Below are 12,719 nucleotides of genomic sequence, written 5' to 3'. Positions count from 1 at the left end.
TTAACGTCTCCTCCAAAAGACGGCACCTCCGACAGTGCAGCACTCCCTCAGTACTGCACAGAAGTGTCAGCCTAGATTATGCATTTATTGCTCATCTCTGATTGTCCTTGAGAAGGTGGTGGTGAGCCGCCTTCTTGAACCGCTGCAGTCCGTGTGGTGACGGTTCTCCCACAGTGCTGTTAGATAGGGGGTTCCAGGACTTTGACCCAGTGACGATGAAGGAACTTAGAGGCGAGGATGCTATCACCGAGCCACGGCTGACACCTGAATATAGAGTATTGTTCATTAACCTGTTCAATATTCAATAAATTGATTGTTGATTTACAGGCTGAGCTACCGTCTGAAGGCAAGGGGATCACATGGTGGCACATGATATATTCCACTGAGCCGGACTGCAGTGACAGGCTCTCAGTTCAACCACCGGGTCGCACAACATTAACAGATTAATATTATGTGGAGATGCCGGTGATGGACTGGGGTTGACAATTGTAAACAATTTTACAACACCAAGTTATAGTCCAGCAATTTTATTTTAAATTCACAAGCTTTCGGAGATTTTCTCCTTCCTCAGGTAAATGTTTCAAGATCTCCTTGAAGCCTACGCATTTATACATAATTGAATAATACATGGTGTTTACAGACTGCCCCTGCAACTGCCCGTTGCCAAGGCAATCACCGTGTTCAGACAGAGAGGTGTCAGCTGCAGAACCCCCGAATACACATTCAACAAAAAAACAAACAGGGAAAAAAAACAGAGAAAAAAAAACACAGAGAGAGGCAGAAACATCCGGAAGGCAGAGAGAGCCAGCAAATGACCCATTATATTAAAAACAGACAACATTTGTTCGCTGGTGGGGTAACGTGTAGCGTGACATGAACCCAAGATCCCGGTTGAGGCCGTCCTCATGGGTGCGGAACTTGGCTATCAATTTCTGCTCGACGATTTTGCGTTGTCGTGTGTCTCGAAGGCCGCCTTGGAGTACGCTTACCCGAAGGTCGGTGGATGAATGTCCATGACTGCTGAAGTGTTCCCCGACTGGGAGGGAACCCTCCTGTTTGGCGATTGTTGCGCGGTGTCCGTTCATCCGTTGTCGCAGCGTCTGCATGGTCTCGCCAATGTACCATGCTCTGGGGCATCCTTTCCTGCAACGTATGAGGTAGACAACGTTGGCCGAGTCACAGGAGTATGAACCATGCACCTGGTGGGTGGTGTCATCTCGTGTGATGGTGGTATCTGTGTCGATGATCTGGCATGTCTTGCAGAGGTTACCGTGGCAGGGTTGTGTGGCGTCGTGGACGCTGTTCTCTTGAAAGCTGGGTAGTTTGCTGCGAACGATGGTCTGTTTGAGGTTGGGTGGCGGTTTAAAGGCGAGTAGTGGAGGTGTGGGGATGGCCATAGCGAGGTGTTTGTCCTCATTGATGACATGTTGAAGGCTGCGGAGAACATGGCGTAGTTTCTCCGCTCCGGGGAAGTACTGGACGACAAAGGGTACTCTGTTGGTTGCGTCCCGTGTTAGTCTCCTGAGGAGGTCTATGCGATTTTTTGCTGTGGCCCGTCGGAACTGTCGATCGATGAGTCGAGCGTCATATCCCGTTCTTACTAGGGCGTCTTTCAGCGTCTGTAGGTGTCCATCGCGTTCCTCCTCGTCTGAGCAGACCCTGTGTATTCGCAGGGCCTGTCCATAGGGGATGGCCTCTTTGACGTGGTTAGGGTGGAAGCTGGAAAAGTGGAGCATCGTGAGGTTGTCCGTGGGCTTGCGGTAGAGTGAGGTGCTGAGGTGCCCGTCTTTGATGGAGATTCGTGTGTCCAAGAAAGAGACTGATTCTGAGGAGTAGTCCATGGTGAGCTTGATGGTGGGATGGAACTTGTTGATGTTATCGTGTAGTCTCTTTAGTGATTCCTTGCCGTGGGTCCATAGAAAGAAAATGTCGTCGATGTATCTGGTGTATAGTGTTGGTTGGAGGTCTTGTGCAGTGAAGAAGTCCTGCTCGAACTTGTGCATGAAAATGTTGGCGTATTGGGGTGCGAATTTGGTCCCCATGGCTGTTCCGTGTGTTTGGGTAAAGAACTGGTTATCGAAGGTGAAGACATTGTGATCCAGGATGAAGCGGATGAGTTGTAGGATGGCTTCCGGAGATTGGCTGTTGTTGGTGTTGAGTATTGATGCTGTCGCAGCGATGCCGTCATCGTGGGGGATACTGGTGTATAGTGCCGAGACGTCCATCGTGGTGAGAAGTGTTCCTGGTTCAACTGGTCCGTGGGTACTGAGTTTTTGTAGGAAGTCTGTAGTGTCGCGACAGAAGCTGGGGGTTCCCTGTACGATGGGTTTCAGGATGCCCTCGATGTATCCAGAGAGGTTCTCACACAGGGTTCCGTTGCCTGATACGATGGGACGTCCGGGTGTGTTGGCTTTGTGTATCTTTGGGAGGCAGTAGAAGTCTCCCACGCGGGGATTACGTGGGATGAGAATGCGTAGGATGCTTTGAAGGTCTGGATCGAAGGTCTTGATCAGTTTGTTGAGCTGGTGGGTGTGTTCTTTGGTCGGATCTGCGGGTAACCGTCTGTAGTGTTCCTGGTTGTCCAGTTGTCGGTATGCTTCTTTGCAATAGTCTGTTCTGTTCTGTATGACTATGGCTCCTCCTTTGTCCGCTGGTTTGATGACGATGTTGCGGTTGGTCTTGAGAGCGTTGATGGCGTTGCGTTGTGCTCGGGTGACATTCTGGACTGTCTTCTGAGTGCGGCTGATGAATCTGGCATTGACGCATTTCCTGACAGCTTGAGCATACATGTCCAGCTGAGGGCAGCGACCCTCCGGAGGAGTCCAGTTTGACTCTTTCCTCTTCGGTTGCTGTACCGCGGATCCCTCTGTCTGCTGTTCCGGATCGTCGATTGTCTCATTGGGTTCGCTGCTGAAATCTTGGGGTTTGTGGTAGAATTCCCGGAGCCTCATTCTCCTGATGAATTCCTCTGTGTCCGCCGCGAGACTAGTGGGGTCCATTTTGGTAGTGGGGCAGAAATTGAGCCCTCGGCTGAGAACTTCGATTTCGTCTGGTTGAAGGGTGTGGTCGGATAAATTGACAATAGACTTCCCTGTGGTTGCAACCGTGGTACCAGGGGAAGCTTGATCGTTGCTGGTGGTGATGCCGAGTTTGCTCAGACGAGGAGGAACGCGATGGACACCTACAGACGCTGAAAGACGCCCTAGTAAGAACGGGATATGACGCTCGACTCATCGATCGACAGTTCCGACGGGCCACAGCAAAAAATCGCATAGACCTCCTCAGGAGACTAACACGGGACGCAACCAACAGAGTACCCTTTGTCGTCCAGTACTTCCCCGGAGCGGAGAAACTACGCCATGTTCTCCGCAGCCTTCAACATGTCATCAATGAGGACAAACACCTCGCTATGGCCATCCCCACACCTCCACTACTCGCCTTTAAACAGCCACCCAACCTCAAACAGACCATCGTTCGCAGCAAACTACCCAGCTTTCAAGAGAACAGCGTCCACGACGCCACACAACCCTGCCACGGTAACCTCTGCAAGACATGCCAGATCATCGACACAGATACCACCATCACACGAGATGACACCACCCACCAGGTGCATGGTTCATACTCCTGTGACTCGGCCAACGTTGTCTACCTCATACGTTGCAGGAAAGGATGCCCCAGAGCATGGTACATTGGCGAGACCATGCAGACGCTGCGACAACGGATGAACGGACACCGCGCAACAATCGCCAAACAGGAGGGTTCCCTCCCAGTCGGGGAACACTTCAGCAGTCATGGACATTCATCCACCGACCTTCGGGTAAGCGTACTCCAAGGCGGCCTTCGAGACACACGACAACGCAAAATCGTCGAGCAGAAATTGATAGCCAAGTTCCGCACCCATGAGGACGGCCTCAACCGGGATCTTGGGTTCATGTCACGCTACACGTTACCCCACCAGCGAACAAATGTTGTCTGTTTTTAATATAATGGGTCATTTGCTGGCTCTCTCTGCCTTCCGGATGTTTCTGCCTCTCTCTGTGTTTTTTTTTCTCTGTTTTTTTTCCCTGTTTGTTTTTTTGTTGAATGTGTATTCGGGGGTTCTGCAGCTGACACCTCTCTGTCTGAACACGGTGATTGCCTTGGCAACGGGCAGTTGCAGGGGCAGTCTGTAAACACCATGTATTATTCAATTATGTATAAATGCGTAGGCTTCAAGGAGATCTTGAAACATTTACCTGAGGAAGGAGAAAATCTCCGAAAGCTTGTGAATTTAAAATAAAATTGCTGGACTATAACTTGGTGTTGTAAAATTGTTTAAGATTAATATTAGGTAGATAAATGGTCCATAGGGGATGCAAGTTCTTGCTTACGGGAGAGGCTGGCAATGCTGAACTCAAGGAGCATATCTAGCTTAAAAACCCCAAAACCCAGCAGTCGTAGGAAACATTGTAACGAGTTTTCAAGACTCTTAGGGTGACCGACAAACCGAAACCTAATAAACTATTTGACATAAACACAAACCGTAACTGGGGACACGGACTCAGACTGAGAAGAGGGAAGAATAGAGTTCAGATTTAATTATTTGACAGGGAAGGTGGGGAATGCACGGAGCCGACTGCTCAAGGATAGAGTGGAGGCGGAGAGTGTTGGCAACTTTAAAGGGATCCGGATAGAGTTTTTGACATAGGAACACAGGAATTGCGAGACAAGAAAAAGCCAAGGTCCATCTAGTTCACCTTCTACCATCCTGGTAATCGCAAGATACAATGGTAATGGAATTGTTGACTAATCACAGCAATCAATCTCAATCAATTAGTCTGCAACAGATCCAGAAATGTGGTGAGGAAAACCCCCAGTGGTTTGGGAAGCATAGGCCCCTCCCGGACCTGTTACACTCACCACACGTCATGTCTCAAATTACCCATATACTGGATCCCAAAATGTTATTGATGAGGCAAGTGAAGGAGGCATATAAGACCCAGAGTATAAACGAGATCATGAACTTTGGGACTGCGATGGTCCCTTCCAGTCCGGCAAATTGCTACATTCCAATACAGACTGAGCTCTCTTCTATAGGAGGCATTCTCCCCCTCTATTAAGGACACCATACTGAAACCCTTTCAACAACACACCTTCTGTGTGGCACCCAAGAACAGCCTCAAACGGTGCAGTGGCTGCCAGTGTATTTGCTGTTTGATACAGTGAAGTAATTTATTCACAATCCACCTTCTAACCCATGCAGAGCACACCGAGGGATTGCTGCTGGCTAACGTTTGATCTGATTATGCTCGCCTGGCATCAGTGAGGGTTGCCAGGCTGACATGAAACACTACAGTCTTCACTAGTGTTGAACAACAACTCCATTCGAGAAAAAGTGGGTCATTTTTTTTCGACCTTACCTTGAGGCTGTGGAAGTAGTTCTGTCGACACATCCAGAGTTGGGAACCGGAAGGTCAGGTTGGGCAGTGCGTACCAGGCCCAAGTTATTAACTGATGGGCGGAGGCCTGGAGTCATAAACATATTTCCTCTGTTCAATGCTCCACTTACCAGGTTCATATTGGATAACTGTGAGAAAAATAAATGTACAATTATGGAGGGCAACACCTCTAAGCCCGTTTATATCCTCAAGTGTACACACGCGTGCACACAAACACGTGTGTACACACACTGCACGCACGCACACAAGCACACGTGCTCACTGCACACACGCATGCGCGCGCGTACACACACACACATACACACACACACAGAGCACGTGAGCGCGCACATACACACACATTCTATTTTGATATATTGACAGCAAAATCTGGCCCAATGTAAGTGTGAGGCCAACAGCACTCACCGTTATTTATGCGCAAATTGCACAGCAGCTTCAGGCAAGGGGCAAATGCACTGTTAAATGGGAAAATCCCAAAGTTGTTGTCTGAGATGAGCTGCTCCGCCAACAGCTTCACGAAAACGGCATCTCTCTGTCTGCCTCACCATTGAAATGCATTGAACGGCATGAAGTTTCTGTATTTTCACGGTAGATACAAACTAAACTCACCACAGAAAATTAGGGCGTGTCCATTTCAGTCCAAGTACCTTTTGTAACGGCATGATAAGTGTTAATTACTGCCAAACAACCTCTCTAGCAGCGAAAATTAACTATTACAAGTGTGGAGTCTTATTCCTTCAGCTTTTAATTGTTGTTGGAGATTTTTTTTTAAATTTAAATTACATTTTTTTTTACTTTTTCTTTCAGTCTCTTTCTTCTCTCTCTTTTGATCCAATCTTTCTTTCCCTTTCATTACTTCTATTTTTGTACTTGATTTGACATTGAATTCACTATTCTAACTTACACTTCCTTGTTCAGACTGCATTGTTCAATCCTCATTCCTTCACTCTGATTGATTAGTGAGATACACAGTTGCTTGCCCTGTTCGCACAGGTCCCAGATGCCCTGTAGAGGGCACCACACAGTTCCCATCTCCCACTTACAGCAGCTTGTCGTGCAAAATATCATGGAAATTAAACGGGCAAGTCTAACTAACGATGGGCACCGTTCGTTCACCGGCTAGAGCAAATTCAGGCCCAATATTAAAATACTGCACACAAAAAAAGGAGAATGAGGCAAAAGGGTATAATATTAAATGGAGGAAATTTAGGACAGAGAGCAGAAGAAGCTTTTTTTACACACAGGGTTGTGAGGCTGTGGAATGCACAGCCGGAGTTAGTGATTGAAGCAGAGACCATGTCACCTGTTTTTAGGTTGGCGAGTGTAGTCACCCAGGATTTAAACTCTTTATGGTGGACATGCCCGGATCAAGTTAGTCAATTTCTCCCACAGCCTGAAGTATCTCTTTCCCAAAGAAAACAAGCCCAAGCTCATTAACCACTCCTTAAAACACAATTTCCTGACACATGGATCACGTGGATAGTGACATTAGGTTGAAGCCCTCTTTGCAAACCGTTGCATGGCACCCTGTAGGTGCACAGTGCACTCCCTGCCTTCCCCTCATTTCATGCTTTCATATGTGCTGGGGATCATCAGGCCTCACCTAAGCCACAAAGCTGCACATCTCACCGTAGCTAATAGCTAACAGTTCATAGGAACAGGAGGAGGCCATTCAGCCCCTCAAGCCAGTTCTGCCATTCAATGAGATTATGACTGATCTGTATCCTAACCCCATCCACCCACCTTGGCTCCATATCCCTTAATACCCTCGGCTAGCAAAAATCTATCAATCTCAGATTTAAAATTATTAATTGAGCACCTACTGCTTTTTGTGGGAGAGAGTTCCACACTTCTACCACCCTGTGTGTGCAGAAGTGTTTCCTAACTTCTCTCCTCAATGGCCTGGCTCTGATTTTAAGGTTATGTCCCCTTGTCCTAGACTCCCCCTCCAGCGGAAAAAGTTTCTCTCTATCCACCCTATCAATTCCTTTCAAAATCCTAAACACCTCAATCAAATCACCCCTTAACCTTCTATATTCCAGGGAATACAAGGCGAGTTTATGTAATCTCTCCTCATAATTTAACCCTGGGAGCCCTGGTAATATTCTGGTGAATCTGCGCTGCACTCCCTCCAAGGCCAATATCTCCTTTCTAAGGTGCGGTGCCCAGGACTGTACACAGTACAGGGCCTCAACTATTTACAATCTACATCAATGACTTGGATGAAGGGACCGAATGTATGGTTGCTAAATTCGCTGATGACACAAAGGTAGGTAGGAAAGTAAGTTGTGAAGAGGACATAAGGAGTCTGCAAAGGGATATTGATAGGTTAAGTGAGTGGGCAAAAATTTGGCAGATGGAGTATAATGTGGGAAAAAGTGAACTTGCCCACTTTGGCAGGAGGAATAGAAAAGCCGTATATTATTTAAATGGAGAGAGATTGCAGAACTCTGAGGTACAGAGGGATCTGGGTGTCCTAGTACATGAATCACAAAAAGTTAGTATGCAGATACATCAAGTGTTCAGGAAGGTAAATGGAATGTTGTCATTTATTGCAAGGGGAATGGGATATAAAAGTAGAGATGTTTTGCTACAGTTGTACAGGGCATTGGTGAGACCACATCTAGAATACTGTGTGCAGTTTTGGTCTCCATGTTTAAGAAAGGACATAATTGCTTTAGAGGCAGTTCAGAAAAAGTTCACTCGACTGATTCCTGGGATGAGGGGGTTATCTTATGAGGAAAGGTTGGACAAGTTGAGCCTGTATACACTGGAGTTTAGAAGAATGAGAGGTGATCTTATTGAAATATATAAGATCCTGAGGGGACTAGAAGGGGTCGATGCTGAGGGGATGTTTCCCTTTGTGGGAGAGACTAGAACTAGGGGGCCACAGTTTAAAAATAAGGGGTCTCCCATTTAAGATGGAGATGAGGAGAATTTTTTTCTCTCAGAGGGTCGTGAGTCTGTGGAATTCCCTTCCCCAGAGAGCGGTGGAGGCAGGGTCATTGAATATTTTTAAGGCTGAGTTAGATAGATTCCTGATTAACAAGGGAGTCAAAGGTTATAGTAGGTAGATGGGAAAGTAGGGTTGAGGTCACAATCAGATCAGCCATTATCTTATCAAATGGCAGAGCAGGCTCGAGGGGCCAAATGGCCTACTCCTGCTCTTAATTCATATGTTCGTATATTCGTATGTACGTACTCCAGATGTGGTCTAACCAGGGCTTTGTAAAACTGTAGCAAAGCTTCCTCTCCTTTATATTCCAGCCCTCTAGTTATAAAGGCTTTTTGATTTTTTTTTGTACCTGACTACTACATTTTAGTGATCTGTGTACATGGACCCCTAAATCTCTTTGGACCTCCACTGTTCCGAGCTTTTCACCATTTAAAAAATACTCGGATTGATCCTTTTTTGGTCCAAAATGGATGATCTCACACTTACCTTGGTTGAAATCCATCTGCCACAGTTCTGCCCCCTCAATCATCTTGTTTCAATAACTGCATTCTCCCCTCCCCTCCTCCTCCCCCGTTAGTTCGGTAAAATGAGAGAGAGGAAGGAGGGAAAAAAATTCATTCATACACTCATAAACCGTCTCATATGATCTTCAACCACACAATTAGAATTCGACTGTGCTCTGGACATACATGTAGATGGTCCTTGTTCAGACACTAGCTTCCTGTTCCCTTCCTGGCCAGACTTCTCCCCATTCTGCGAATTGTCACTCCTAAAAGCAATGCTTTCAGGAGGAGAGGATCCGCTGACCCACTGAAAAGTTAGGTCATTCAAGGTGGACAGGTCTGGGATACAGGGCCGAGTGAATGTTTGGGAACTAGACCAAGGAGCTGCCGAGCATGCTTCCTAGTCTCACAGAAATATTTGTGAAACTTGAGACTGCTCAGCTTGAATGGCAATAAAAAGTCCCGAGGGCCGCTTTCCCTGCCAGTCCCCAACAAAACACGAAACACTCCACTCTCTCTCCCTGCCAGTCCCCAACAAAACACGAAACACTCCACTCTCTCTCCCTGCCAGTCCCCAACAAAACACAAAACACTCCACTCTCTCTCCCTGCCAGTCCCCAACAAAACACGAAACACTCCACTCTCTCCCTGCCAGCTCCCAATACAAAAAACATTCCTTTCTCTCCCTGCCAGCTCCCAACAATACACAAAACGTTCCACTCTCTCCCTGCCAGCTCCCAACAACACAAAACACTCCACTCCCTCCCCGCCAGCTCCCAATACACAAAACACTCCGCTCTCTCCCCGCTAGCTCCCAATACACAAAACACTCCGCTCTCTCCCCGCCAGCTCCCAATACACAAAACACTCCGCTCTCTCCCCGCTAGCTCCCAATACACAAAACACTCCACTCCCTCCCCGCTAGCTCCCAATACACAAAACACTCCGCTCCCTCTCCCTGCCAGCTCCCAATACACAAAACACTCCGCTCTCTCCCCGCTAGCTCCCAATACACAAAACACTACGCTCTCTCCCCGCCAGCTCCCAATACACAAAACACTCCGCTCTCTCCCCGCTAGCTCCCAATACACAAAACACTCCGCTCTCTCCCCGCCAGCTCCCAATACACAAAACACTCCGCTCTCTCCCCGCCAGCTCCCAATACACAAAACACTCCGCTCTCTCCCCGCCAGCTCCCAATACACAAAACACTCCGCTCCCTCTCCCTGCCAGCTCCCAATACACAAAACACTCCGCTCTCTCCCTGCCAGCTCCCAATACACAAAACACTCCGCTCTCTCCCCGCCAGCTCCCAATACACAAAACACTCCGCTCTCTCCCCGCCAGCTCCCAATACACAAAACACTCCGCTCTCTCCCCGCCAGCTCCCAATACACAAAACACTCCGCTCTCTCCCCGCCAGCTCCCAATACACAAAACACTCCGCTCTCTCCCCGCCAGCTCCCAATACACAAAACACTCCGCTCCCTCTCCCTGCCAGCTCCCAATACACAAAACACTCCGCTCTCTCCCCGCCAGCTCCCAATACACAAAACACTCCGCTCTCTCCCCGCCAGCTCCCAATACACAAAACACTCCGCTCTCTCCCCGCCAGCTCCCAATACACAAAACACTCCGCTCCCTCTCCCTGCCAGCTCCCAATACACAAAACACTCCGCTCTCTCCCTGCCAGCTCCCAATACACAAAACACTCCGCTCCCTCTCCCCGCCAGCTCCCAATACACAAAACACTCCGCTCTCTCCCCGCCAGCTCCCAATACACAAAACACTCCGCTCTCTCCCCGCCAGCTCCCAATACACAAAACACTCCGCTCTCTCCCCGCCAGCTCCCAATACACAAAACACTCCGCTCCCTCTCCCTGCCAGCTCCCAATACACAAAACACTCCGCTCTCTCCCTGCCAGCTCCCAATACACAAAACACTCCGCTCCCTCTCCCTGCCAGCTCCCAATACACAAAACACTCCGCTCCCTCTCCCTGCCAGCTCCCAATACACAAAACACTCCGCTCTCTCCCCGCCAGCTCCCAATACACAAAACACTCCGCTCTCTCCCCGCCAGCTCCCAATACACAAAACACTCCGCTCTCTCCCCGCCAGCTCCCAATACACAAAACACTCCGCTCCCTCTCCCTGCCAGCTCCCAATACACAAAACACTCCGCTCTCTCCCCGCCAGCTCCCAATACACAAAACACTCCGCTCTCTCCCCGCCAGCTCCCAATACACAAAACACTCCGCTCTCTCCCCGCCAGCTCCCAATACACAAAACACTCCGCTCCCTCTCCCTGCCAGCTCCCAATACACAAAACACTCCGCTCTCTCCCCGCCAGCTCCCAATACACAAAACACTCCGCTCTCTCCCCGCCAGCTCCCAATACACAAAACACTCCGCTCTCTCCCCGCCAGCTCCCAATACACAAAACACTCCGCTCTCTCCCCGCCAGCTCCCAATACACAAAACACTCCGCTCCCTCTCCCTGCCAGCTCCCAATACACAAAACACTCCGCTCTCTCCCTGCCAGCTCCCAATACACAAAACACTCCGCTCCCTCTCCCTGCCAGCTCCCAATACACAAAACACTCCGCTCCCTCTCCCTGCCAGCTCCCAATACACAAAACACTCCGCTCTCTCCCCGCCAGCTCCCAATACACAAAACACTCCGCTCTCTCTCCCTGCCAGCTCCCAATACACAAAACACTCCGCTCTCTCCCCGCCAGCTCCCAATACACAAAACACTCCGCTCCCTCTCCCCGCCAGCTCCCAATACACAAAACACTCCGCTCCCTCTCCCTGCCAGCTCCCAATACACAAAACACTCCGCTCTCTCCCTGCCAGCTCCCAATACACAAAACACTCCGCTCCCTCTCCCTGCCAGCTCCCAATACACAAAACACTCCACTCTCTCCCCGCCAGCTCCCAATACACAAAACACTCCGCTCTCTCCCCGCCAGCTCCCAATACACAAAACACTCCGCTCTCTCCCCGCCAGCTCCCAATACACAAAACACTCCGCTCCCTCTCCCTGCCAGCTCCCAATACACAAAACACTCCGCTCTCTCCCCGCCAGCTCCCAATACACAAAACACTCCACTCTCTCCCCGCCAGCTCCCAATACACAAAACACTCCGCTCTCTCCCCGCCAGCTCCCAATACACAAAACACTCCGCTCTCTCCCTGCCAGCTCCCAATACACAAAACACTCCGCTCTCTCCCCGCCAGCTCCCAATACACAAAACACTCCGCTCTCTCCCCGCCAGCTCCCAATACACAAAACACTCCGCTCTCTCCCCGCCAGCTCCCAATACACAAAACACTCCGCTCTCTCCCCGCCAGCTCCCAACAATACACAAAACACTCCGCTCCCTCTCCCTGCCAGCTCCCAATACACAAAACACTCCGCTCCCTCTCCCTGCCAGCTCCCAATACACAAAACACTCCGCTCCCTCTCCCTGCCAGCTCCCAATACACAAAACACTCCGCTCTCTCCCCGCCAGCTCCCAATACACAAAACACTCCGCTCTCTCCCCGCCAGCTCCCAATACACAAAACACTCCGCTCTCTCCCCGCCAGCTCCCAATACACAAAACACTCCGCTCTCTCCCCGCCAGCTCCCAATACACAAAACACTCCGCTCTCTCCCCGCCAGCTCCCAATACACAAAACACTCCGCTCTCTCCCCGCCAGCTCCCAATACACAAAACACTCCGCTCTCTCCCTGCCAGCTCCCAATACACAAAACACTCCGCTCCCTCTCCCCGCCAGCTCCCAATACACAAAACACTCCGCTCTCTCCCCGCCAG

The 12,719-nt window shown here is 49.6% G+C and overlaps 1 protein-coding gene across 2 annotated transcripts in view; it reads right to left on the bottom strand.

The window, feature by feature from the left end:
- Window positions 1-12,719, bottom strand: part of ttll5 (tubulin tyrosine ligase-like family, member 5) — a 431,390-nt gene that overhangs the window by 213,358 nt on the left and 205,313 nt on the right. For both annotated transcript variants that reach the window (XM_067992117.1, XM_067992118.1), the window contains one exon: window positions 5,400-5,566. In XM_067992117.1, the coding sequence (XP_067848218.1) occupies window positions 5,400-5,566 (167 nt within the window). The remainder of the gene's footprint in view (window positions 1-5,399; window positions 5,567-12,719) is intronic.

This window comes from Heptranchias perlo, chromosome 10 (genome assembly GCF_035084215.1).
Source record: "Heptranchias perlo isolate sHepPer1 chromosome 10, sHepPer1.hap1, whole genome shotgun sequence".
NCBI classification, from domain to species: domain Eukaryota; kingdom Metazoa; phylum Chordata; class Chondrichthyes; order Hexanchiformes; family Hexanchidae; genus Heptranchias; species Heptranchias perlo.
Note: the sequence above shows the minus strand (reverse complement) of the source record. Positions and strands in the feature narration are given on the sequence as shown.